Source organism: Lagopus leucura, unplaced genomic scaffold (genome assembly GCF_019238085.1).
Source record: "Lagopus leucura isolate 7727_CA_CO unplaced genomic scaffold, USGS_WTPT01 Super-Scaffold_100024, whole genome shotgun sequence".
NCBI classification, from domain to species: Eukaryota; Metazoa; Chordata; class Aves; order Galliformes; family Phasianidae; genus Lagopus; species Lagopus leucura.
The window spans coordinates 8,258,683-8,286,490 of NW_024962276.1; the positions used below are offsets into that span (position 1 = coordinate 8,258,683).

Here is a 27,808-nt window from a genome sequence, read left to right on the forward strand (position 1 = left end):
GCCCTGCGCCCGTGCTGTCCTCGTCTTGTCGTCTTTTTTTTTTTTTTTTTTGTCTTTTTTTTTTTTTCTTTTTTCTTTTCCCTCTTTTAATTTCTGTTTGGGAAAAGCAGATGCACTTTGACTTCTGACTGCTCTACCTCAGACCTGAGAAAAAACTCGTCACCGTCAACCGCTTCTCGGCGGTTTTTTAATTATCGCCGTTTTCGTTTTATCTGAGCGCCGATTTCTGCGCCGCCGCGCGTCGGCCTCAGCCGGGCCGGGCCCGGAACCCGCGGCCCTGGGACAGCGACCGACCGAAGGCTTTTCTCCCTCCAGTCCTTTTTCTTCTCTTCCGCTTCTCCAAGGCTTCTTCTTCTTCTTTTTTTTTTTTTTTTTTTTTTTTTTTTAATAATAATAATAATAATAACAACATACACACACACATATATATATAAAAGCAAACCTACGCCGCTGTTGTTGTCGTCTTTTTATTTTTATTTCGATTTTTCGCTTGCCATCTGGGACGCCGATACCCCACTCTCAGAAATAACCAAAGACAATGGTTCACTGTGCGGGCTGCAAAAGGCCAATCTTGGACCGGTTCTTGTTGAATGTACTGGACAGGGCTTGGCATGTGAAGTGTGTTCAGTGCTGTGAATGTAAATGCAATTTGACAGAGAAATGCTTTTCGCGAGAAGGCAAGCTTTACTGCAAAAACGACTTCTTTCGGTAAGTACCGCAACCGCCGCCCGGAGCCGCGGCTCTTTTCCATCCGTTTGCCATCTTTTCCCGTCTGTTTATTTTTTCGCTCGCCGCAGAGCCCCGTTCTCACGGTGATGTCGGGCCGCGCTCCGACTCCCGCCGCTCCCTGCGCTTCCGAATCCGCCCGGAGCTGCGCGGAGCGATGCCGGGCCGTGGCCGCGCCTCGGGGAGTCGCGCTGCGGGGAATGCTGCGGGCCTGGGTCGCGGCCCGGTTGTGGGAGCTCCCGGCAGGGCCGAGTTCCGCAGAGCCGCCACAGAGCCCCGGTCCGGCCCGGCCGCTCCATCGCGCTGTGCACCAGCAGCGCAACGCGGAGCGGCCGCAGCCCGCGGGCGGCCCCGCACCTCCCGCTCCTACGCGGCCATCGCGGCGCCGAACTCCGCTCCCGTTTCTCGGTGCCGTTATCGGGGCACGGAGGGGAAAGCCACCCCGGCGTTGAATTAATTTCCCCGGCGTTTGTCCTTGGTCCCCATCACAGTGATTGCGTTTCCTTTTATCGTTTTGCAAGGTGTAAGTCGGGCGGGCATTCGTTGGGAAAAGGGAACGGTGCGGAAGGATGGTTTGGGGTTGGGTTTGTTTTGGTGTTTGGTTTGTTTTTTTTTTATGTGTGTGTGCACGCGTTTTTTATTTATTTACCGTGGTTTCGGTTTGGTTTTCGTTTGTTTCGGTTCGCTGCGGTTCCGGGGCCGCCGCTCTCCCATCGGGGTGGGCGCACGGCACTGCCCGCTCGCTGCCCCCGCACCCTCCCGACCCGCCGCCTCTCCCCGCAGGTGTTTCGGGACCAAGTGTGCGGGCTGTGCCCAGGGCATCTCCCCCAGCGACCTGGTCCGCAGGGCGCGGAGCAAAGTGTTCCACTTGAACTGTTTTACGTGTATGATGTGCAACAAGCAGCTCTCCACCGGCGAGGAGCTCTATATCATAGACGAAAACAAGTTCGTCTGCAAAGAAGATTACCTAAATAACAGCAATACTGCCAAAGAAAACAGCCTGCATTCAGGTGAGGGAGCGCGGGGCGGCGGCTCTCCCTCTCCCGTCCCTTCCCTTCTCCCCCCGCCCGGTTCCCGCACCCCCTCTGACTGTCGGCCTTTCGCTGCCCGCAGCTACCACCGGCAGTGACCCCAGCCTGTCCCCCGACTCCCAAGACCCCTCCCAGGACGACGCCAAGGACTCGGAAAGCGCCAACGTGTCCGACAAGGAGACGGGCAGCAACGAGAATGACGACCAGAACCTGGGGGCCAAGCGGCGGGGGCCCCGCACCACCATCAAAGCCAAACAGCTAGAGACTCTGAAGGCCGCCTTCGCGGCCACCCCCAAACCCACGCGGCACATCAGGGAGCAGCTGGCGCAGGAGACCGGCCTCAACATGCGCGTCATCCAGGTACCGGGCGCAGGCTGCCTTCCCGGCCCCGGGAGCTCGCGGCAAGAGGGTCCTAACGGGGCCGCCGACGGCAGCGGAATTAATAAGCGGAGATGTGAGGGGTTAATGCATAAATAAGGATGGCGATGCGCTGGAATTATTAAAAGGTTTATAAACCCGCAGCGCTGAGGGTAATGGGGGGTTGAAGGACCATTAAAGGCGAGGTTGGAGGGGAGATGCTCGGAGCGGGAGCCATCCGGTCGGGGCGCCGGGAAGGAGCGCGCTCGTTCCTGACCCGGCGCGGTTGCGCGTGGTTGCCGGTGCTGTGCCCGTGACCGACCCGCCTTTCCTCCCCCCGCCCACAGGTGTGGTTCCAGAACCGCCGCTCTAAGGAGCGCCGCATGAAGCAGCTGAGCGCGCTGGGCGCCCGTCGGCACGCCTTCTTCCGCAGCCCGCGCAGGATGCGGCCGCTGGTGGACCGCCTGGAGCCCGGCGAGCTGCTCCCCAACGGGCCCTTCTCCTTCTACGGAGGTGGGTACGCGGCTGCCGCTCTCCGTCCGGTGCGTTGGGGCGGGGCGGGCAGAGCGGCCGGGGACCGCGGCCGGGGGAACCGCAGCCGGGCGAACCGCGGCCGCCGCTCTCCCAGCCGCACACCGGGCCCGGCTCGCAGCGGGCGCTGCCTCAGCTCGGGGCCGCCGGGCGCGGTTCGCCGTCGCGGTTCCCGGCCGTGCCGTCGCGCCGCTCGCGGTGCGTCTCGGGGCGCCGCTGCCGATAGCGGTCCCGCAACCCCGCGCCCGCCGCGCCGCGCGTCTCATCCTCTCCGTTACGCTCGGGCGCTCGTCCTCCGCGCTACCGCCCATGTCTCTCCTTGCCGCCAGATTACCAGAGCGAGTACTACGGCCCCGGGGGCAACTACGAGTTCTTCCCGCAAGGCCCGCCCTCCTCGCAGGCGCAGACGCCGGTGGAGCTGCCGTTCGGGGCGGCGGGCGGACCGCCGGGCACGCCGCTGGGCGCGTTGGAGCATCCGCTGCCCGGGCACCACCCGCCCGGAGAGGCGCAGCGCTTCCCCGACATGCTGGCGCACCCCGCCGGGGACTCGCCCAGCCCCGAGCCCACCCTGCCCGGCTCCCTGCACTCCATGTCCGCGGAAGTGTTCGGCCCCAGTCCTCCGTTCTCCTCGATATCCGTCAACGGCGGTGCTAACTACGGCAATCACTTGTCACACCCACCAGAAATGAACGAAGCGGCCGTGTGGTAGCTTTAAGCGAACTGGGTCTAAGTAAGTGATGATCATCTAGTCTGCTTGTTGTTACGGTGTACAGAAATGAGTAAATGTAACATCTCTCCCGCCCTAAGACAATGGCACCTTGGGAACGAACTGCGCCCGGCGGCTCCGCGCTGCTGCAGAGCGGGACGATCCCGGTGTGCGTTTGTCACAGCCACGGGGACCTGCGTGTGCCATGACAAAGGAACTGGTGAAGCTGTACAGTAACGCGCCGTGGGATGGATGGATGAGTGTGGTTACCCCGTCGGATGTCATCCCGAGAGCCACAATCCTTAGAAACTCCTCATTTAAAAACAAACAATGATTGAATGGAAAGGGGGAAAAGCTGCAAGAACTCTGAGCGCTCCCGATAAGGATGGTTCTGGCGTTCCGCATTTCTTTGTTCATTTTTCTCTCTCAAAGTTCAACCACGAGAAACTCTTTAGCTTCAGCCATTGCAGCCTGCTGAATACCAGGTGGGACAACTTTTCTTTCTTTCTCCTTTTTTTTTCCTTTATTGTTGGGGTTTTTTTTTCTTTTCTTTTTTTTTTCTTTTTTCGGTGGTTGTTTTCTTCTTTTGTTTCCCTCCCCAAATAACAAATGCTAAATGTTGAGCCCTCGGCACCAACTCTTCTACCTTCACAACGCTACGCATACAAAACCTCCTCATCATAGCAAAGGTCGCCAACGGACCTCTAAGGCGAATGACTTGAAAAGAAAAAATAAAAAAAACAACAAAAAAAAAAACAAAAACAAAAACAAAAAGCAAACGAACAAAAAGCATTCTACCTTCACAAAGAGAGCAAAGCGAAACGAAAAGACTCTATTGAACTAAAACAGTCAACTGTTTACGTCTAACGTTAAATTCAGGAGCTCGATGTTTTACTAACAAATCCTGTTTTAGAACCTCTTGTTCGAAAGCAAAATATTTTGAGCAGCCAACCAAAATAGTTCCTTTTCTTTTCTGTAGATGTACAAAGCGATCGCAGGGCTTGTGGTTCACTGTGCTAGTTTGTCAAAGGTGTTGTTTACAGAAGGCAAAGAGAAACCCGCGAATCCCAGACCGTTGCCAAATAAAGGGAATCTATAGCACAAATACTGTCAGGTGCTCCGCACCAGCAACCCGGAGAGGCGTTTCCAAATGTCACAAGGTTAAAACCAGAACAGAACGAACATCTTTGCTAATTTTTAGTCCTGTTGAACATTCATGGAATTGTTAATATGACTTATATAGACCCACACAGGTTTTATTTTTGTGTCTTTAAAATGAAAGTCCAAAATATTTAAATTTTATGGTCAAATATGCAGTCGACAGCTGCTACTTTTTTCTTTATATATTAAATTTCTCATATGTCTTTTATTGTTCTAATAAACCTAAGCTTGTGTGACCTCCAGTGCATATTAGACCATTCACTGTATGAAAGAAAACATGTTGGATAAAATTTGTGCGTTTTTAATAAAATTAGAAAATGGGATGTTTAGATAAGTGGTGTTTCATTGGGTGTCTGAGAAACCAAAGCAGCCCCGGGAGAGCCGTGCGTGCAGCTCAGTGCCCTGCAGAGCCCAGCAGCGCCGCTCCGCGCGTTGCTCAGCCGGCGGGATGGGGTGGAACCGGGCTGTGCTGAGGGCGAGCACTGAGTGCTCAGTAACAAAAGTGTTTGAGCAGCAGCAAAAGCGTGCGGATCTGTGCTTGTAATTGCTGAGAGGTCATTCTGTTTTTTCCTTCTTTTTTTTTTGTTTGTAATTGGCTGGTCTGCGAAGCAGCAAATCCTCAGCGTGGTTATTCTGTTCTTATTTCGGAGCTGACAAGGACTCGATCGTTTGATGTTGCAGTATTTGTGGAGCGCTCGGCAGGGTTTGGCAGGAGAAGCACGCGGATTTTCTGGGACAGAAATGAACCAAAGGAGGATTTCCTGCAGCCCGGAGCCGCGCAGGTGTGGCGGTTCTGTTACGGCTCCCTGCAGCAGTCCTGCAGCTCGGGCGGCGTTGGAGGGTTCGCTTCGGCTCTGCAGCATCGCAGCTCAGCGCAGCGCCTTCCACCCGCTGCGATAATGGGATGGCGGGGCGGTAATTGCGTCTTTCCCTTCATCTCTCTGCTAATTGTGATTCCGTCGGGCTTCTGTTTTATTTTCTGTCGGCGCGGAAATTCGCTGTGAGGCGCGGATTTCTCCGCTCTCAGCACTTGGGCGCTTTCTCTCTTTGCTCTGAACTCGCGATGCTCTCAAGTTGTGCGATCTGTAATTTCAGTGGCAGTTTTGCTCCCCACGCCGTTGCTGTGCCCCCGTCCGGGTGAAGTAATGGTTCACCTTCAACACAAAACGTCTTTATATATATATAAATATATATCCTATAAAGACAAAAAGCAGCAGGGATCCATTGGTAGTGTTTCTAAACAGTTTATTAAAGGCAGGGAGACTTCTTAACCTCGAGGCTCAGCGCCTGGCTCATCCATTTGCCTTTTGTATCCTTGCCGTGATTTTTCCCTCTGTTTTGCATTTACATGAGGATACAAGGGGTAATCGCTTCATTACAAACTTTTACTTCTCTGTGCAAACGCTGTTTATAAATACTGCTATTTGTGCTACCGGTCTGTGCTGCTGTTTTATTGTCCAATCAATTATTTTAAACGAGGATCTCATTTTGCAGAAATCATGTCTGCCAACTCGTTTTTTCCCTTTTTATTTTTTTTCTCCTTTTTTTTTCTTTTTTTTCTTTTTTTTTTCCCCCCTGCACCAGGATGTTCGTACGGTTTATTCATGCTAATTTAGGCAGGGATGTGATGTGGTTCAGTTTAGGTCACCGGTTTCTAAAGGGACGCAGGAGAGCCTGCCTTGTTCCCCACGCTGCTGCTCGCTCTCGGAGCAGCTCTGCCATCACAAGGAGCCAACCCAGCAGTGGTTCCCATGCTCAAAGCCAAACGTGCCCATCACGGCTCCCGGGTTGCAGCGTGGAGGCCCCAGCCCTTTGCAGATTTGAATTCTGTGCTCTTCAGAGCGGCGCTGGGTGTTTCTGAGGACCCTAATCCAGCAACAATCGCAGAGTCAAAACTCCTTTTGAAATCATTGTGGCGTCGGGTTCTTGTAAGTCCTCGTTTACAAGAGCGTTTCCATTGACTTCAGTAGCATTACTTGCGTGAATGGAGGGCTGCAGGAGGAGGCCCTCGGAACACATGTGCTGCTTGGAGGGCTTTTAGTGCGCATATTAATTCTTCCACTGCAGCGAGGCGGCCGTGCCACGTCCATGGCTGTGTGCGTGCAACGTGCTTCCCAAAGTGCGTTCAGAATAATGGCTCTGATCTTTTCTCCCTCGGCTGCTCCTGGTTTTGGTGCCGTCCCCCCCCAGCAGAGCGCGGTGCCGTGGGGCTGCTCGGTGCCCACACTGCAGAGCTGCCCCGGGGAGCGGGACGTCCTTTGGCACGGACAGGGATCTCTGCATACATGGGCGACGCTGAAGGTTTTGCAATCCCACACGTAGGACTGTACTGCTTTATTAGGAAAAAGGACACTGGGAAGACATTGTGAGTATTATTCATGTTGAGCTCATTTATTTGAAGGAGATACTTTGCAGGATAAAGCGCCTTTAGAATGCAGTGGGTTCACAGCACTCAGAAGCGCCGCTTCGGCTCCTCTCTGCCCTCCGTGCTGCTCTCTTTCCCATTCCCACTTTGCTCAGGCCCTGGCGTGGGGAGCGGGAGGGGATTTGTAAAGCCGTGCACCCCGAGAGTAGGAACGTATTCAAACTCAGATTTGAGGCCAAATGGTGTATATTATTTTAATGCGTGTATTTGTACCCAGGCGCTGAGTGACGGGTGCATGATACCAATCTATAAATAAATATAATTTACAAGTATCAGCGGTGATTTACATGCTCCTGCTATTCTAGGAAGTGGCCTAGAGTTTTTCCCCGAGCAGGAATGTTGTGTTTAAGCCTTGCATGCTCATACATACTAAATATAAGCAATCAGTCTGGCTTTCTGTTCCCATCCCAGCATACAGACTAAGGTATACTTTCCTCTCTGTTCAGCACAATCGACCGCTGCATATCTGTAGGGCCGAGGCAGATCACAGAGGTGCTTTTATTTATGTCTGTGCTCTGTATTCCAGATGACCACAAGATATTCCTGAAGTTCTAACTAAAATTAATGGGACCATTAAAGAAATATATTTTGAGTACGAATCCATTTGGGATTGCTGTCTGCCTCTTTCAAAACGGTATTTGTTGTGCTTTCAGTCACAGACCCGGCTTACGACGCCGAGTTGCTTGTTGTCTGGAGAGCTTTTCATTCATTAATGGGAGGAAGGGCAGCCCTGCGTTGTGTGGCTGCTGGGCAGGAGTGTGCCGGCCACACGGCAGCCCCAGAAGGGCATTCTCACCAACTGCACTGTGCTTTACCCACCTAATCCCTAAGCTGGCTGCTGCCTTGCTCCCATTGCACACATCCTCAGTGCAGAGGGGCATCACAGACCCGAGCTCAGGGCTGTGTGTGCGCTCTGATGGTGCTCGGTGCACTCTTTGGGCAGCGTTACTGGGAGCTGTGAGAACTGGATTGATGTCCTGCTTGGTTTCAGTACCAACGTGCTTCCTGCAGAACGGCCGCTGTTGGAGAGGCTGATGGTGTCTCACTGTGTTTGGCACTCACTGCTCAGCTCCGTTAACGGGACGGCGGTGGTTCGAGGGCCGGAGCAGTGCCTGTGTGAGAGCTGCAGCCACACGTGTTGGGTGCGGGGAGAGGTGGAGGGGGAACCTCAGGACAGAAGCTGCTCCGTGGGGCTGGGCTGTGTGTGCTGAGGTTTCCTGCTGCTCCAGAGAGCACACACACGTGGTTCACCCTGGGAGATTTCTCTGGGGCGAAAAAGAGGTTTTTGCTCCATCTGAAAAGGTTCTGTGGCTGTCGTTGAGTGGCCTTAAAATTCCTGTCTGCTAGGAGCATCCTCAGTCCGTGTGTCTATGCGGATAAGCTGTATTCATCATGTTTTTAGGTGTAAGAACAATTAAGAGTTGATCAAATCTTGGAAACAGTTGTGGTTTTTGACTGAATGATCATTAGGGATATTGGAAATACTCAAATAAATACGAAGTACATTAATAAATTCATCTGTAAGTCAAAACAAATATTTATAGGGAGAGATTTTTATTACAGACGTCTAAATTCGCTGCAATGTATTTCCTTGTAGCAGATGCGTTTGGTGTGAGCTCTTTCCTTCTTCCCCCCATCTCCTTCCTCTTCTTTTTCTCCTTTTTCACCGACGAATCAATCGCTGATAGAAAAAGAACATCTAAGAATGAAATAGTGCGGCAAAAACGAGAAAAGGACGGATTGGAAAATGACACTGGCTTGCCAAAATGTAGGAAAGAGCAGCTCTGTGCTGGCTGGTGGCCGTGCTGGGGCACACAGCATCCGTGGATGGGTCACATCCTGCTGCTGCCAATGCCACACAGGGCGTGTGGGTGCTGCTGCTGCGTGGGTCTCCCGGAGCACTGGGACGGATGGCTGCTTTTCTTTATAGACGTATTTAAGAAATGCACTGAAAGAAAAAGAGGATTTCTGTGAGTTACATGTGAGGGTACAGACACAGCAGTGTGAGCCCTTCGCTGCCAGAGCTGCCTCTGAATCGGGCAGTTTCCTGGAAGATGAAATGTTCCACCAATACGTGGGAGAAATGGAAAGTTCTGCTTGTAGTGCAAAAGTCCCTGTGACGTGCGTGGGGTCTGTTCCCCTTTTAGCAGATAAGCGTGTAAATGAAAAGTAAAATGAAAAGCAAGCATGCCGAAGAAACGATGTCGGGTAGTTTGATGGCTCCTGCCTGTAGCTTCTAAGCTTGGAGGGCTTGGTGGGATGCACTGCCTTGCAGGAACAGGCTTTTGTGATGGTCTGAAATTAAAGTGTTTGGATGTCGTGTTTGTCCGAAAAATGGTTATGAACCAAATCCACAGCAGCGTGATTTGAGGGCACACGAACCAGAAATTAAAACTGAGTCTGAGAGCCTGGTTTAATGACCCCACTAAGTGGAAGGCAAAAAGAGAGAGAATGGACTGTGAAGAAGGAGCCTGTGCAGGTGGAACATTTCAACAACTCCGGACTTTAATACCACAGATTCTGCTTGATGTCCTTATCTGAAGCCAATCTTTTGCTTACAGAAGTCATGCAACTCGCTGTGCATTGCTTAGGGATTGCACTGGGCACGTTCTGATGAAGCACTGCCTTTGTTGAGGGGGGATTTATCATTTGTTGGGGTTGGGTCGGAAACATCCCTTCTTCATCCATGAAGTGCAGAGCTTTGAAAATGCAATTATGCATGGGGCAATCACCAGTGCTTCTGTGGTTGGCTGAGTCCGTCCCAGGAGCTGCTCAGGTAAGCATTTGTTTCTGCTCCTTCACTTCCTCTGGATTTATTTCTCCTGCCTTTGTTTGTAACGGCATCTTTTAGTCTGGAAACAACACGGCTGTGAACTTGGAGGGGAAATAAAGCAAAGGTGGTTTGCATCTTCTGCTTTGGAAATCTGTGCGTAACAATTGTGGAAGAGCCTTAATTTCACATCACAGCAGCAACAAGCAAACCCACCTAAAATACAGTGCAGAGCATTAGAGTCACTCATGGTCACTCAGACCATGAGAAAATAAATACAAAATAAAGCTGAAATGGAATCGTAATATTTGACCGCATAAAATCCAAGGCTTTTGTTTGTAATGATAACGTGCATTTCCAGCGAGCATTTCTTTTTACATAACTTGAGATGCAGTCCTCACAGCAGACGGTACTGCAGGGGTTGCTAAGGAGCCGTAGGGCACCGGGGAGGGGGAAAAGGGGCCAAGTGCCGCCCGAGCTCCTCCTGCGGGTGCCGTGCGGGCCGGCAGGGAACGGGAGCCGCCGGGCCCGTAATTAATGATATTCCTCTGCCCTCTGTAGGACGAGCGGCTGCACTGAACGCTCCTGCTTCGGGGGAACCAAAGTGGATCCCGGAGCCGTGGAGAAGCGCCGGGCCTGGCCTGAGCCTTCCTGTGCTCTGATTAGAATGCATGTCGGGATTAATCTTTGTAACGTTCAGAAGCAGATAAGCAGTGAGGGAGAGCCGGGTGCTGGCAGGAAGGGGACGAGTGAACCGCCTGCTTGATGCAGTTGAACTTTGCAGCTTGCTGCTAGCAGCATCACAAACCCACCGGTGCCACCACAAACATGGGGTCAAAACAGACCTCATGGGGCCCTTCCTGCGCGGGTGGGACATTTGGGCCCCCGTCTGCAGCTCACGTTTGAGAAGCCAATTTGGGTCCATTCTCACTCTGTACAAGAGGTGCACCGTCCTCTATTCCCAGCCACCATTTCCAGTTGTGTTTGGGGGCTGGGAGGGGGTTCCCAGCCTCTCATGGGGTCGCTCATCCCTCACTGCTTTGCTGGGGTCCCGCATAGAGGTGTGGGATGCAGCACAGGTGTGGGCAGTGCTCCACAGCTCACATGGCAGCACTATGCAGGTATGTGCTGATTGGGGGGGAAAGAAGAATAGTAGCATAGTGAGTTATATGAGACAGCTGTGCGTAAGAGCCCGTCATTCTCTGCTTTCCAGCTCTGGAGCACTCGGCACGTATGAATTCTCACGACACGCTTGCGTAGGGTGAGCGTTCTCCCCGTTGTAGCGGTGGAGGACAGCCGGGCCCACCGGAGGGCTCGGATGGTGGATTTCGGTTTTTTTATGGCGGTTGTTTCCTCTCGAACCACCGCGCGCAATTTAACGCAGACAAAAGACGAGGGGCGCGAGACGCGCCGCTCCTGCGCGCGGAGCGCTTAGGCCACGCCCCCACTGAGGCACCGCCCACATCCAGACCACGCCCCTTCGAGGCCACGCCTACTCAAGACCCCGCCCCTACCGGACCCTGCGCGCCGCCAGACCCCGCCCCCCTCCGCTCGGGAAGATGGCGGCGCCCTTAGCGCAGCAGCTGGAGGAGCTGCTCAACCCCCGGCCCGACCTGCGAGACCCCGAGGACGACGCGGAGGAAGGTGAGAGGGGATCGGAGAAGGGTTCCGTGCGGCCGGGGCCGGGCCGGAGCCGGGGCCGGCTAGGGGGGCCGCCGTTTGGGGCCCGCACGTGGCGGCGTGGAGCCTCAGCCGCTGCCGCCGCCGTGGGGGATGGGGCGGCTCGGGCCGGAGTGCCGCCCCGCTGTGCCTCGACCCGCAGCGCTGCGGGCTGGAAGCCCCGGGCGGGCACACGGCTCTGCACGCAGCCACGCGGCGCTCCGCGAGCTCAGCGTCCAGCCGCGGCTCCGCGCGGGCTCTGCTGCAGGCCGGGACCGAATCCCGTTGGAAAGTTCTAGAAAAGCGGCCCCAGAAGCGTCCATCGGAGCCGGGCGGGCCCTGCTGAGCACCTGCCGCTCTCCGTGCTGGCGGGCGGGGGAAGCGGCGCTTCGGAACAGCGGGGAGGTACGAGAAGAGCAATAATTGCAGTGCGGTTGTTTTCTCTCTTTAGCCGTCCTGAAATGTTTGTGCATTTATGTGATTCGGGTATATGGGCAGAGGTTAAAGTGTGTCGGAATCGCAGTTTTTCTCTTTGACTCGTTAAACACAAAGTGAAGGCGTTCAGTGCTGTGAGTCCTGGGCACCACACTGCTCCCGAAGCGCCCCGTGAAGGGCAGGGCTTCACCTGCACACAGCTTGCTGTGTGCTCACTAAAAGGAAGAGGAGATGGGGAGAAAGGTGTGAATGCAGGCAGTGCTCGTTCAAAATAAAGCACTGCCATCCACCTCACCTTTACAGCGTGTTTTTGTTTGTAGAGGCGCGAGGAGTTTAGAGGCGCAGGAGGATGGCTGCTTTCTGCAGCTGCTTCTGGCCTGGAATTCAGTTTGGTTTAGACAACCTTCCTCCATTTTTATTTCTTTTCCTGTAGCTACAGTTGCTAAAGTGATTGACAGGTTTGAGGATGAGACTGCAGATGACATTTTACCTGTTGGTAATATACGGAAAAAAGCTTCGGCCTCCCTCTTAGAAGCTGATAAAAGGTACAGTGGAAAAGCAACATCTCGCAAAGCCTTGCAGGAAGAGCTCTGGGGAGATGCTCTGTCTGAAGAAGGATCTGGTAAGAAATCTTATTTCTTTACGCTTTTAATTACACTGTTTATAATTTTAGCATGCCAGACCGAATTAGGACCGTCTCAACTGAGGTGAGGAACTTTAAATCCTTGGCAGAGGTTTGTAAAAAGGTACAAATAAGTTGGACGTCTTTTTGGAGTGCCCTCCTGAAATTCAGGCCATTTTGACCATAAGGAAAAGGAGATCCCCAAAAGAGGGCTGCTGCTTCAGGGTGAGAGGGGCTGTGAATATCTCTGAGCCCTGGCTGAATGCTGTGTGGAGGGAAAGAAGTAGCTGCCATTTTAAGGCCCGTAGATCTTGAGGACTGCAAGTGTATCTTATTTTAAAGATATGTAAAGCAAATTGTGACCACCTAGTCTGATTACTGTGTCACTAATTATTGTCACAGAAGATGAGAGTTGAGATCTTTTCCTGGATATAATCTCTTTTTTTTTTTTTTCACTAATTGGTCAAAACAAAAAGTAAAACAGAGTTAGCTGCTCAGATCAATAGCCATTGTTGGTGCATGCTGCAGAGTGACAGATCTTTTTTCTCTTTGAATTAATAGCTGAAGAAACCTTAGATATGTGGTACAGTGGCAGTGAAGATTCAGAAGACAATGGCAGCTTGGGCAGTAAAACAGAGGAGCAGGCCAGCAGTGCTGGCAGTGACCAGGAGGATAATATGGAAGATGATGGAGAGAGAGGTTCCTCTGCCAAAGCACCAAAGTTCAGTTTCCAGAATGTCACGGACTTTGAGAAATTTGCAGAGGGGATGGATGACATTGGGAGCAGTGATGGAGAAGATGAAGATGATGCCAGCATGGAAGAAGGAAGTGATGATGAGAAATATGAGGGGGAAGACCATGACCACATAAAAGACACCAATGACAACGAGGATGACGGGGGGGTGATGACGTTCTCAAAGGGACAAGCAAGTGATGAGGTGGAAAAAGGAAAAGCGGTGAAGAATCAGCTAGGTTAGTGCATGTTTACTGTGTGTTTTGATGAGATTCACCTTGCTGACACTACAGATGCTGCCCATGCTAGAGGAGGCACTGCAGCACGTTAACTTGCTAAGTTGCAGCAGCCCATGTCATTTGCAGATGTTGCACTAAATGTGCTGTGCATGCTGGTGTCACTATTCCTATAAAATGTAATGTTATGGAGTGTATCTGCTGGCTTAATTGAACCTGCACTAAATATACTTGTAGTTTGGGTGGGAAGGGGGACTTTACATTGTTAGTTCTGTGCTGTGGTGCTGTGCTGTTTTTCTTCAAATGCTGAAGTTTCTTCCAGTTTATTCAGTCAAATTACCAGCGTCCATTTGCAAGTAATTCTTCTAACCAGAGAAGCAAACAGGATTTTTGTGATTCTCAGGGTTGTGGTCAGGATCACCAATAGGATGGGGAAGGGGTGGTGCTTTGTCTTGTGAAATGAAATAACTTTTTTTTTTCTGTCCCTTTTCTCTTATGAAGCGTTGTGGGATCAGATCTTGGAAGGCAGAATCAAGATGCAGAAGGCACTTGTAATAGCCAACCGGCTTCCTCAGCCAGATACTTTCCCCCTTTTCAGAAAGGAAGGTGGACAGGAATTCGACAGTGCTGTGGAGAGCTGTAAGAATTCTTCAAACTTCTTACTTTGTGTAGAGTCTGCTGTATAGCCCATGTGTTTTTACCTGTGAGAGAACATTGATAGGGAAGTGAGGGTTTGAGTTATGTATGTTTGTAATATTAGCTGTCAGTTTATATTGCCTTAATTGTTAATTAGTGTATGGGAGCTGCTGAGTCACAGCCTGGACCACTGATTGAGCACCTGGAGAAGGGAGCCAGTCAGCCTTGGGAGCACAGGTGGAGGCAATTCATCTGTGCAACCAGGAGGGGAGGAGCCAGGCTCCACTCCTCTTAAATCTCATTTAAGAGCTGACTACCACTGAGGAAGGATCTCTAGTAAGATCTTTGTGGAATACTTCTGCAAGTGTAGATCTTCAGAGAGAGGTGAGCATCCTTCTTTTTGAAACAGCTTCTCCTTGTGCTGGTCCTGCTGCTGTTATGATTAGGTGCTGTGCAAGCATGAAGTATTTCTGACCTCAGACCAAGAAAATGTCTCCCATCACCCATGTCTGTGTCTGTCTAATTGTTCTCTGGCAGCCTGTGTTGTCACTTATGTGAAGTTGGTGAGCCTCAGCTTGGGTCCTGCTGCTGCTTCTACTTTTTGTGGGTACTGAAGTTCATTTATCTCTGTTGGATGTAAGGAATAACTGGCTTGGTTATCAGTGCTCAGTGAGGAGTTGGGGCGCTGTTTTGTCCTGAGACACTGTGTAGATGCTGGGTCTGTGATTGCAGGGATTTGTCCTAACCAGGAGTAATGCAGCACAAAGGAGAGGGCCTGTGCTGTCAAAGCAACAGCAAATACCATTTCAGTTTGGAGTTGCTTCAGATGTTTGGTTTTTAGGGTCACTATTAATGATACTGATCTGATGAGACTTGTAGTAGATTCTCCAATATGGCAAATACCTGCATGTTCCAGCTGATAAACACAAAGTATTCAACTTTAGTGCATTGTGGATCTGTTTAATTTATTAATGCTTCAGTTTGTATGTGCAACACTGATACCAGTGTGTTTGAGAGACTTTGACCTAGGCTGGCACAAGTTATCTTAAAACTGCATTAAGAACTTCTGCTGTGAATCCAGCCTGACCCTGGGCCTTGCCCCTGTGCCAGGCTTTGACTATTATCTTACAGCTCACACCTGATCTGAGCATGCAGCTAATCAGCTTATCTGGAGTTATAGCAGGTGGGGCTCTTTGTTTTAAAGTTAACTCAGCTGCTTTAAATGAAGTGATTAAGGAAAAGAAGGTGAGCTCCCAGCAATACTAAGCTGACCTTTCAGTAAAACGCATGTTATTAATGTGTTTAATGAGATGCATTACAAACTGCACTGAGCACCATGTTTCATTACAGGTCTAAAATGCAATATCATTAAAGACCTTTAACAGAAACAATGGTTGACATTTTGATATTTCCCATAAGCAAAATACATCCAGGAACACGTAGTGTAATACCATGCACAGAACAGCAGAGAGGTTAATCTGCCAGTTGTCCAGAACGTTAAAGGAAAATCTGTGTAATAGCTGCACTGTGATCCCCTGCCCATCCTGTTTCCACAATCCAGACAGGAAAGTCGCAGCAGTTTGCTCTGCTGTTCCAGGTGATCTGTATTCAGGTTCCAGGCTGAGTGGGGAGGCAGCAGAACAACCCACCTGGGTGGCGTTAGCAGGGAACATGCCTGGGCTGATGGGTGAGGAGTAAGGAGCTCAGGAACATTGTGATGCTGCTGTGTTTGTTTGTTGTAGCATTTGCTGGTGTTCTCTAAGGGTCTGAGTTTAAACTTCTTTTTATATTTTTTAAATACAGTCTGTAATTGTACAGTAAAGTAGGTTACAGCAGCTGTTCTGCACTGTTGTCCAAGCAGATATTTCTCTGTTCTGCAGAGGTGCTCGTACCAGAAGTTGGGAAGTGCCAAGCATGAAACATGAGGCACAACTTTGTGTGCACAGGTTTTAGGAGAGTCTAGGGACGCAGTGGGTGACAGTGACCAATTTCTCCCCATCTTGGTGGTGCTGGGCCCTGTGAGGGATCTGGGATGTTCCAACTCAGCAGGGGCTTTGCCCAGCACGTCTGAGCTGTGGCATGGTTTCTGTTAGGGAGCTCAGCACTGTGAAACCTTAGTTTCAGTGAGTGAAATTAAGTCAATTAAAAAAAAGAAATACTTATATTGTAATCTGCTTAAAGCTTTTCTTGACGGACCTTGATTTAGGAGGGCAGTCTCACTTTTCATCAGTCAGCTTCCAGAAGGAGCTCTGATTGAGAGCTTTGGTGGGTTCTATACAAATAAGCTTCTAGAAATTGGATTTAATAGAAATGAACTTCTGGAAACTCAATTCTGAAGAGTGAGGTGGTGGGCTGGGTGTACATCTCTGCACTCCTGCATTCTCCTCTCAGTTGTTACCAGCTTGTGGGCAGGAGTCTGTTCTCCAGACAGGAAAAAAATGAAAGAATTGGGCACAAGAAGGTTTAAAGATGAATCATTTTATCATGGGTTTAAGGCAAGGCTTTGTGAATGCTGGATGTTGAGCTTGTTCCATTGCACGTAGCATGCTTCAGACTCGGATGGGATTTAAGATAATCATGACATTGACACTGTTTTGGAATGGATGATCCTCTCCTTTCAGGGAAGCCTCAGCAATTCCCTCCAAATCCACAAAATAAATCTGGCATGCTTTCATGATCTCCTCTGAATGAGAGGAAATGATCTGGTGTGTGAAGCTGCCCGAAGTCCTGGCTCTGTGGTAGGAGTGCTGCAGGCTGTAGGCACACAGGTCTCTTACACCTCTTTCAGAGCTTCCCTAGCAAGCTTTTGGTGTTATCCAAAGCCCTTCCGTTGCTTGTGAAGGTTCTGCTCTCTGCCTGTAGGAAGGATGAGTTTGTTGAGGTGGAAAACAGCCCTCCTCTATTTGCCTTGCTGGCGTGTCCCACTTGTGACAGCTCTTTGTGCAGCTGGTGGTGGCAGCGAGGCTCCCCAGGGACTGACTGATGGTGTTAAAGAGCAGGCAGCAATGATGTACGTGCTTTTGCAGTTTTACAGCCAAACCTGAGCAAAAATGGTAAGGTCACACGTGTTTCCCAAATTCTGAGGTTGCATTTTAGGAAAAACTCAGATGTTTAATTTATTATTTTTGTAATCTTTTATGGAAACAAAACAAAAAAAAGACGTACCTTGGACAATCTTGGATTCCTGAGATCTCAGGTTCTGGTGGATGATTTACTGCAAAATTGCTTATAAATTGAAGTAGAAAATGTTTTGCAGACCTGGCAGCTTTCAGGCTTCACACCCATTTGTCACCCAGCATTTCCCTTTGTGTATAGAACAAGAATTAATTAGGCTGCGCTGCAGGAAAAGTTTATGGCCATAATTTATATAGGATGAATTCCTGTTTAAAGAGACAGCATTGCTTTGTTTGCACCGTGTTACTTCTTTTTTCCTAATCTTTAATTATATCCCAGATTATTTTTTTTTTTTTCAATCCTCCTTTTTACCTGCACATGGCAGCTGTGCCCGTGCAGCTCGTGTTTCTTCCTGCTTTGCATCCATGGAGAGAGTCGGGGAGCTCTCTTAATACCAAAACCACGGTGGCTGTGCTCTGGAGGCAGTGCAAATTGTGAATGCACTGCACACGTGAGCTCCCACAGCTCGTGTTTGTGAGGTGCTGCTGCCCAGGGCAGTCTGTTTCTCCAAGATACGTTTGTATTCTCTCACACCGTATCTCCTAGTCTGGTCCAGGGCTTGAGATGTTGCCTCCATTTGGGGTCTTGCACGTTCAATTAATGTTTTTCATAATCAATGCAAGTCAGAATTTGCAATCTGCTCCTGATTTGCACATTAAAGAGACCCATTAATTAAAAATTCCAATCCCTGGCATGTTCCCGCAGGATCCTTGCATTATTTACATAGAAAAAGAGTGCAAGGTGCAAGTTTCTGTGCTGTGTCTCTGCGCAGATTGCATGCTTGCCATTCATGTTTCTGTGTATGCTTTCAGGCAGGAGGAAGGTTGGAAGTAGATGTTGTGAAAATGGCACAAAAATTACCTCAAGGGCAGGAAGGAGTCGGGGCAGAGGTGGAAGCCGCGCTGGTGAAGCTGTATCCAGTGTCAGGAATTAAACAGTGCCGAGGTTTGGATCTCATTCAGTAACAAAAAGCCACAGCTAGCTCTGGGGAGGGGGGCAAGCAGAGCTGTAGACAAGATCTCTTGCTCTCAGCAAAGGCCAGGAGGTGGGGTTGCTCTGTTGTTGTAACTCCTTTCTCTTTACAGTCCTGGTTAAAAATACCTGGGGATGTGACAGTGATGCTTTGTGATTCACTAACAATAATGGGGATAATGCGTGATCTTCAATTTTTAGTTGGAGAGAAAGCTAAGTAAGAACGTACAGAAACTCATGTGGGTCTCTTGCAGGTGGCAAGATGCTGATGCACACTGGAAGACTTAAAGGTGATCACTATTTTTTCGTACGCATGTCCTTTCACTTGCCTGCAGTTAGGCAGCTCCATGAAATAGAAACTCCCAGCTAAATGGTGTTTTTTTGTTTTTAACTTTGGCTCTGTCAATGGGCTGAGAGGAAATACCAGACTGTGGGTTTCTTCAGTGTGAGTCCTGAAGAAATGGCAGAACACAGCTGTGATGGGTAGCAGGCAGGGCCTGTGAGAGTGGGTTGGCTCACGAGAGGAGCAGAAGTGGTGACAGTGCATCTTAACTGTTGTTCACACTTCGAGTAACTTCTGCACAGCCCCGCGAAGATTGGTGATCAATAAGAAAATCTGAATAAAGTGAATCAGATTAAAATGTGTGTATTTAAAAAAGCGACCCACGATGTAACTCCCCTGTGCTTGCAAGGCTGTTATCACCAAAGCTGCCTGGGTTATTAATGTGTTAGTGGAGCAGCAGCTCCTCCTGGCAGCAGCCCGAGTTGCTCAGCGCAGTGCCTGAGTGGCTCCTAATGGTTACAGCATTGCGTGTTTTTTAAATTCTCCTTTAAATTCTGCTGGAACTTGTGTGTCTCTTCCCAGCTCGCGGTGATATCTGAGCTTTGATTTGTATTGTCTGTAGTCAACTTTATCTTCTTTTCCTGGTCATGATGGTGTTTTCTCTGGCATGGTGCCCACGCACAGCTCCAGCGCTCCTTGTGCTCAGGGGCAGTGCGTAACCCAGAGAGAAGCCCAGTTTCCTCATACTTAGAGCACTGGTATGCTGTCCCCTTCAGTATCTCTCCCAAAGAGCAGTGTGGCACGTTCACACACAGAGATGAGCACTGAAGGGTGCAATTTAGTTGTAGTTCATTGACAAGTAGGGCTAAAAGGTGCACTAACAAAGCTTGGTGGTGCTTGCCTGGAGCTGCACAGCACTATCTGGGAACCTCTGGGAAAAGGAGGTGCTGACTTTTTGTTGCAAAGTGTTGTAGTCCAGTCCAAACATTTCACCTCTCTTAGAAATGTCTCAGTTTCTGGGATGGAGTGAGGTTGTGTTTGTAGTGGGTGCAAAGGGCTGTGATGGCCTTGGGGCTCCGTGGACCTTTATAACGGTGGCCTGTGTTGGACTCCTGGTTCCTAGGGTTGGTTTGCTGCTCCGCTGACAGCTATTTGGCTTGTGACTGAGTGGAGCCCATCGGTGGAGAAGGCCTCTGAATGATGAGATAGAGAATCCCACTTGCATTGAAGACAGTGGGAAAGATTCAGTTTGCTTTCTCTGTAGTTGATCTTACGTTCACAATGATTCCCCATCTTTAAAACATATTTTTATTTACTATCCGTGTAAGTCATGTCCAAGAAGTCGATTAAGTATTGGCTAACCTGAATAATCATGGAATCATAGAGTGTTTGGGTTAGAAGGGGCATTAAATAACACCTAGTTCCAATTCCCCTGCCACAAGAAGGGTCACCAGTCACAAAATCGGGTAAGATGAAGGCTAAATCAAGATAAGATTCCAGAGAAACTGTCACCTTTCCTGTACAAGAGGACATGTTTGGCAGGAGGTCGTCTTCTCACTGCGCAGCACAATGCGTCACCCCCGCCTTGTCACTTTGCACACCTGGTTATAGGGAAAAGATGCCATGTGAAATGTGCTTTATCAGCATGAGCTTGGGATTTCTCAGAGAAGCCTGCAGGAATCAGCTGCCAATGATTTTAGTCAGAATTTTGTTATCATCTCAATTCATGGATCACTCTCAAAGCTGAGATGTAGCCCATACGTACGTCTGGAGCAGATAATGCTGTGATACAGTGCAAGGTGGGTGTCACAGGGCTGCAGGGGGAGGGATTGAGGCACAGGCAGATTATGTGGTTTCCAGTTACAGGATTAATTGGTGCTAGGCGAGATCATGGGCTTAAATATATTCTTGCTTTGAAGATTTTGCTGGGAGCCTGCACAAATGTGTGACAGCGGCACTGAGTTTCAAGCCTGAGTGTAAATTATCATGATCAGATCTAGCCCAGTTAACACTGGTAGTTCATTTTAATTGAATTGTATTAGTCTAGACACTTTATGAATACAAAAGCATCGTGCTTGTTGGTTCATTAGGTGGTGAGTTTGGTTTTAAATAGGTGTGGATGCAGGTATCCCCAGATTTCACCTTTCTCTCTGATCCAGTGAAGAATCTGTTCAACTCTGTGTGGGACCGAGCCAAAGCCTGGTGATGTTAATAAGGACTTTACTCTCAACTGAAATGAAGAAATAAATGAGGCCAGCTTTTGCTAAGAAATAGGATCTGTAAGGATGGGCAGCCATTCTGTGTATGTGGCAGCAAGAAAGACAGAGGAGAGACGAACTGCAAAGCTTAGAAAAAGCTCTGTTTTGTCTGTGTGCTTATTAGTTGGGTCGTGGGGCTTTGAGGTTTTGTACGTTCATCCCAGTGTGGGGTTTGGGCTGTGTGAGGCACCAGAAGCATATTTTGGGGATTGTCCTTACTGTCTGTGGGCTGAGCAGCAATTCTGCACAAGGTATTTATTTGAAGTGGAGTTTGGGGCTTTTTTTCAGAGCAAAAACCGCTTGCCCTTCCTTGCTGATTGTCAAGGCTGTTAGGCTGTGCTATTTAGTCATCTGGAGCAGAATTTGTATGTGCTTCTCTTGTACAGATGGGCTAAAATTGAAATGCTCCCATTGTATAGGTTATCTCCATAGCTGTGTGTGTTGGATGCTATTCGTGTTTGAGGCTTCTTTAAATTCTAGTGCAAAAAAAAAAAAATAAGGGAAAAATAAGTTGTTGACCTGATACATCCAAGCTCCAGACCATGGGATTTCACCACACTTCAGGAACATCAAATGGGTTTGCTTACGCTTGAGTTTCTCAAGATAATTAATAGTTAATTAAATGGAGTTTAACTAAATACTTGTGCACGTTAGTGTGCGTACCACACAAACAAGATGTGGGAAAACAAAGGCTTGCAAAGCATCCAGAGAGCATGTGCAAATGTCAGCTAACTCGAATTAATTGGCAATTGGTTACCTGGAGATGGAAACTCACTGCTTGTCATGATAAATGTAATTAATGACCCGGTATTATATGGGGAGGTCAGTCTTGATGGGCTACTGCTCCCTTCTGGCCTTAATATCGAGATAACTATGAAATTTCACATTTCTTCCTCCTTTCTCATTCCTGCCTGCGCACTTGGGGAATCCTGCCTGGCACAGACTGGAACACACAGTGTCAGCTTCTTTACACTTACAGTAATGTAAAACATCAGTTTTTATAAATCTCATTTTTACGAGCCCCATCCCTCCCTGCTTCGGGCTGATATCAAAAGATGACGGTCGAGGCAAATCAGCAGAGCATGAACTTCATGGAAGTGTTTCTTTCTCTCCTTTCTCAGCTTTCCCCCTCCCCCAGTCCCCACTAATAACATCCTCCAATACCAAACCTTTATTCTGTTGCTGCATCTAGTTATTTGCTTTACTTTTAGCAAGCTCATCTATGTCTGATCCTGTTGTTCTTACTGTCAAATGCAGTAATATTTGAGTGAAAGGAATAAATTGAGTCCATTCTGTAACTTTGGGAGTGCGTGAAAGCAGTTTGCAATATTGGCTCCTTTGTGCCGAAGGAATAAAATCTTCCCCTCTGCAGAGACTTCTGCATCATTTGCATTCCAATGGAACCAGCAAATTGGGGCTCTGCTGCGGGGCAGATCTTTTCATCGCCATCAGCAGAAAGGTAGGCCTCTTTCCTCCCATCCTTCATAAAGAGCCAGGGGCTCGGTGTCTTGGGAAGCGTGAAGGGAACGTTGCTCCAGTTATTTCCTAAAAACAAGCCGGGCAGACTTGAAGCGCTTCGTGCTTGCACTCAGCTGATGATGCTGAGAAACACGTTCACTGCGTTGGGTGCTGCGCTGCCCAGGGCTTGGTGCCCTGCTGGGCTGCCCTGCTGCTCCTGTCTCTCAGCTCACTGCTGGCCTTGTGTCTCCACGCCACCTCTGTGTATGGGGGAAGCAGGCAGGACAGCAGGCTGCACCGGGAGCTGCGCTGTGGGGCCCTGCTGCCCTGTGCTGCTCCCCTGCAGTGCAGTAGCAGAAGGGTGGTTGTCCTGAGCTCGGTGTTGTGGGATGCCGTACCTGGAGGAGCCCCTCCGCCCTTTCCAGGCTGCGAGCATCACTTTGCTGCTGGGAATAGAGAGCGAGCTCCAGAAGTAACACTGACAGACTTCAGAATTACGATACGGTGGAGCTCCGGCGTAATTCTTTGTTGAAGAAGTTAGAGGCCTAAAATGTTAAGGCTTATTGTTATTCTGAGTTGATAATCTCTGCCTTGCTTTAATAATTTTTCCTCATGCCTGGATAGCCTGCGAGTTGCACAATAATCACTCACACAGCTTTGTAATCAATGCCCAAAGTAATAGGATTCCGCTGGCCAACGGCAATTAATAAATTTGTGTCTTTTTTAAAACACTAGCAAGTCGGGCCTGAAATACGACTGACTGGCTTTCCTCATTTGCATATTTATTGCAGTGGAAAAATTCTTGCCGAATGATTGATGTTGAGCCTGCCTCTTGAATTCCAAACAGCACATTATTATGAAATGAAAAATGCCGGCCATACAGTTGATTAAAGTTGAAGACAGTGGAATCGGTGTTTTTTAAGATTGTGGGAGAATTAAAGGCATATTTTAATAGATGTTGACAAGAAGTGAACTAACAAAAGCAAAGCAAAGGATTTGCTTGAAAAGATTTAATCAAACGTGTTTCTTGGGGGATTAATTGCTGGGGATGACTAGTGCAAGTGGCTGGCTGGTGGATTTGAATGAGAAGTATTGTTCTGGGGCCGGCGTATTGAGTGCCATTTTGACCTGTAGTTTAACTCTTGTCCCACCGCCGTTTGAAAGCAGAGAAAATTTCCCCTCTTCATCTGAATGTTGGGATAAATACGTGCACCTGATAACAATGCTTTTCATTATGCACAGCTGCTATAATAGAACCCGTTGGAGCCCTTGTTCCTGTTGGCACGGTGTGACCGGTGCAGCTCGCGCTGTGCGGTGGGGATGTGGTGGCTTCCCATGGTGGGATGGAACCCCCGTGTTTGGCAGCTCAGCCCTGGGAGGTCTGTGGTGGTGTTACCAGTTTGCTGGGCAATGTGAGCAGTGTCTGTTTTGCCCATGAGCTTCCAAGTGCTGTTAGTTCCCAGCTGCCTCTCTCAGCGCTTCTCCTTCTGTGCGTAATGCATTGAAATCCTGGAATTTTGCCCCAGTTTTTAGGATTCCATCTCTGACCGCCGTAACCACACATCTGTGGCTCGTAGCCCTGTGCTGGATGGAGGCAGCTATGCAGGGAGGAGCCTGCCTCGTGGAGCTGCTCCAGGAGCCTCGCTGGTTGGATCTCTGTGAATACCTCTGAAAACGTGGCCTCGAGGCACCCGCTTTTTCCATTGACTTGAAGTATCTCTGCGTGCAGCCACTCCCTGCTGCTCCACGCCAGCTGCTGCTCTCTGCAGCTGCTTGGGAAGATGAAATGAGACCCCATTTTTAGAGGTCATGGCAAAGAGCATGGATGTTTATCTGCACGTGAAACTGCCTTGCTGTAGAAGCACTGAAATGACAGTGATGAGAGCCGCCAGGGCGAGCAGAGATGTGCTGGTGGGTTGGTACCTGCAGCCAGGAGCTGGGGATGTGGCAGCAGAGTTGGTTTGTCTGTAGCCACTAGCATTGACAAAACTGATTTCTGTGGTTTGAGAGCAGTAGGACAGATTCCATCTCTGGTGGGGCTCCTGACACTTTGATACATGGCAGTGCTATCCCTGAATGGAGCTAAATACTCCAGGGCTACTCTCTGAATGGGTGAAGGGATGTATAAAATGAGAACGTATGAGAGAGTATTAACAGAAAGGCACACTTTGATTTACTGGTCCTGGCTCACAGCTTCCTTGGTGGATTGATGTGCTGTCTGCTGAATCTGGAACAACTCTTTCACTCCTATACACAAAATGAAGGGGCTCCCATAGACTCTTAAAAGTGACTCTTGCAAGTTAACATCTTACCCAGGCACTCCGAGTCCCATTGAAGCTGGAAGTTGCATTCAAGCTACGTTTGCTGTATACTTGCTGCAGATGGATCCTGCTCAGCATCAATTCTCCTTTCCCATGCGATATTATTAGGAAAGCTCTGATGGAAGGGGGGGGTTGCCTTTGTACTAGGGTTAGTTGGCCACTCCATGCATGGAGTATGGGTTGTTTGGGGATCCGAGTGGCTTGTATTCCACAAAGGGATCTAGATGCTTTTGTGCTGGGGCACCTGTCCTCAGAGAACACGGGTTGGGTGTACAGAAGTAACTTCTGCAAAAGGAGAGAGTTTTGTGGTTGTTTTCATTGCTGGTTTATGGCCCAGCGTGAGGGCAGGTGTTAAGCTGTACAGAGGTATTAGCTTTGTTCTGTGCATGCAGCAGGAGGTAGAAGCCATGGTTATCACGTGTGAGGACCGCTGGTTGGTTTTCTTAATGTATTGGTGTGCCTGAAAGCTCCGTGTTTGTAGCTTTTCTGATTGTCTGTTTCAGATGATGAGCAGCATTAAAAATGTAGGTATGTGCTGGGAGGGTTGGAGAGCAGGAGGGTTAGTGCCTGGCTTTCCTTCAGAACAGCCCAGCATGCATCTGTGGAATGGTTTTGCTTTATGCAGCCTTCATTCACGAGTGACTCAAGTCTTCTCCCCAGTGCAGGTGGTGTAAAAGCAGATGAGGGCGTTGGAGGGAAGAGGAGACAGGGAAGGGAAGGCAAATGGGAAGGAAACAGTCCCTCCAGGAACTGTGTGTGAAATGAATAGGGCTGTGTTGGGTGAGGAGAAGGCAGGGGAAGGTGGCACTCAGCTTCTGAAGTTGAGTTTACTGCGCACTTAAGCACCCAACGTTAACGGTGAGAAACCATCCAGCAATGCTATTAAATACACACGAATTGAAAGCAGGAAATTACTCAGCTGTAAGAGGCTCACGACGAAGCTGCTGTCTGCAATAATTAGCCCTCCCACCTGGTTAGATGCACGGTCATTGTCTTCCCTGCCCTCTCCATCCCCTTCACTCCAAATAAAATTGCTTCCCATCCCCACTTCTGTTGGGGTCTGTATCTCATAGCCTGGGGGAGCTTGAGCCTGTCTTTATTCCTTGCTTGCTTGCCGTGGCCCTGATATACCCCAGAAGAGCTGGAGTGCTACTCCAGTTGTAATTGACAGGATCAAAGCTGCCTGGGGTGCATTAGCACTGCTGCTGGAGGATAGACAGCGGGTAGAAAATAAACAGTTTCGGAAGCTCTGGGGACATTTAGCTGTGTTGCAGGCAGTGGGAAGGATTTTGCTGTTGTGAGCTGTGCACTCAGGGTAGGGTGGGGGCAATTTCCTTTGGAAATGATGCTTTAGCTGCAGACACGTACAACAAATGCATTTTTAAGGGCTTTTGTCTGTTTGTCTCTTAGAATTGTTTTGATGCGAGCGCACAACTGTTTTACAAGTACAGCAAACCTAATCCGTTAATAGGTTTATGTAGAAGAGCTGTCAGAATGTATCTGTAACGAACCCTGGGCTGGGGGAGTCCAACTGCTGATCTGCAGCAGAAATCTGAAATCTGACAGCGTCTCCTCTCCAACATTGCTGTTAGTGAGGTCAGGCCATGATCTGTCTGAAGTTGGTGACAACCAGACGATATCACAGTGGTCACGTATTGAGAACTCTGCGTGTCAGGGCTGAGTTCTTCTCATGCTGCCTGTGTCCGGCTGATGAAGATCTGCTGTTCACTCTACCCACGTCCTCCATTAACAAAAGAGGAATCGGGTGGTGAGAATAAATATAAAGGAATCTGTACAGCTCCCTTTAGGTTTTAGATAGAGGCGTGCTCTGTGGTATTGCCTTGAAGAGCTGAGCCTGTGGTTGATGTACAGCAAGGTGCAGAAGGAGTGTCTGTGTACTCCCAAACACTTGTTTAGATCAGGGTGTTCTGCAGGGGGCTTTGCTGCATGCCATAGAAGAGCTATTTTTAAAGAACAGATGTGGCAGCAGTGTGCAGTTAACCCTTCCCTACAGCCAACTCCACTGTATGCCCTTGGAGAACGTAAGGTCATTGGAACAGAGATCATTTTCTCTGCATCCACATCTGCATCTGTTTTATAGATACAGAAAAATTACCAGCTCTGAGAGCCTTTGGATAGGGAACATCAGATCAACCTTCAGGATTTGTGGCCAGCAGTTCTGCTTTCCTGATCAGAGTCCTCTCATTAAACTTGCCAGGTCATTGTTTAAGTTTTCCCCGTAGATCACATCTTGCTACATTTAATTTTACTTACAATCTAATTTCTATCACCTCCTGCGTGGTGAGCACAGCAGCAGAGAAACCAGCAATAGTCACAGCCCCGCAGGAGTTCGCTTTTTCTTCGTGCCCTCCCTCCTCCTGCTCCCTATAGCACGCACACTGTGTACGAGAGAGAGAAGTCAGAGGTCACACGGAGAGGCGATGTGTTTGTATACATTTTCCTTTGTGTTGCTTCATAATATTTGGCTGCAACTGACCTCTGTCACAAAACTTAATGCAAAGAGAAGTTAGTTAGTCAGCAGAGAAGGCTGTTGTCAGATTGTGTGTTGTGGAATGCTTCTTCACACGTTCTGTGTTTCTTCAATATCTTAGTCCTTCAGGCTGTGCGGACTGAATGTTTGTCAGTGAAACATTAGATCAGTGTACTCCCAATGTGCAGCCAGGCGAAGGTTTAGAAAGCAGCCCTCCCTCTCATCCTCCCTTTTTGGGAAAAAATTGTTCTTTATCAATGTGATGTTGTTCAAGATTAACAGTTATAAATCAAGGTGAAGTTAAATCCGCAACTCCGGCTGGTTGGAGAGAAACATTTGATTGGACATGTGGTAGCTGAGGCAGCAGTTCAGATTTGAGAAGAGAAACTAGGCTCTGCAAAGCAAAGTTTATATCAAAAGCAGCGATCAGTAGAAAGTTGTCACTTGTGTCTCTTGTTCTGCAGGTTGTAAAGCCATAGACACATTGCTGGGAGTACTAGTGGACATTCAGGATGAGTTGCTTTATCAATGCCCGGGCACAAGGCACCTGGTAGATGGAAAACAATCAAAACCTGAGAGGTAAATACAAAAGAAGATCTTTGTGAATCCTTTGGTCTCTGATTAAATGAGAAAATGCACAGCTTTCCTGACCACGCTCGTTCTCTGCTTTTCTCTCCGTTGCTGTTGGATTTGGGTGACAGCCATGCTGGGTGAATGGCGTTCCTTCCACTAGTGTGGAAGGAACTTAGTGGGAGCTATTGGGAATAGGTGAACGGTTGGACTGGATGATCTTTTAGGTCTTTTCCAACCTTAGTGATTCTAT

At 49.1% G+C, this 27,808-nt stretch overlaps 2 protein-coding genes and 1 long non-coding RNA gene across 3 annotated transcripts in view; all 3 read left to right on the forward strand.

Annotated features, from left to right (window-relative positions):
- The first annotated feature begins 538 nt into the window (after nucleotides 1-538).
- On the forward strand, nucleotides 539-4,077 carry LHX1 (LIM homeobox 1). The gene is made up of 5 exons (XM_042879643.1): nucleotides 539-708; nucleotides 1,510-1,736; nucleotides 1,840-2,117; nucleotides 2,462-2,627; nucleotides 2,975-4,077. The coding sequence occupies exons 1-5, from the start codon at nucleotides 539-541 to the stop codon at nucleotides 3,352-3,354; spliced, it is 1,221 nt and encodes a 406-aa protein (XP_042735577.1). The 3' UTR covers nucleotides 3,355-4,077.
- Nucleotides 4,078-11,246: 7,169 nt separating this feature from the next.
- The window catches only part of AATF (apoptosis antagonizing transcription factor), a 40,982-nt gene continuing 24,420 nt past the window's right edge, over nucleotides 11,247-27,808 (forward strand). Inside the window, exons 1-5 of the mRNA XM_042879827.1 lie at nucleotides 11,247-11,351; nucleotides 12,235-12,423; nucleotides 12,985-13,395; nucleotides 13,894-14,031; nucleotides 27,450-27,564. Coding sequence (XP_042735761.1) covers nucleotides 11,267-11,351; nucleotides 12,235-12,423; nucleotides 12,985-13,395; nucleotides 13,894-14,031; nucleotides 27,450-27,564 — 938 coding nt within the window. The 5' untranslated portion in view covers nucleotides 11,247-11,266. The remainder of the gene's footprint in view (nucleotides 11,352-12,234; nucleotides 12,424-12,984; nucleotides 13,396-13,893; nucleotides 14,032-27,449; nucleotides 27,565-27,808) is intronic.
- On the forward strand, nucleotides 18,021-21,674 carry LOC122184687. Its single transcript, XR_006180602.1, has 3 exons — nucleotides 18,021-18,147; nucleotides 18,429-18,464; nucleotides 21,658-21,674. It is a non-coding gene; the product is annotated as an uncharacterized LOC122184687 (long non-coding RNA).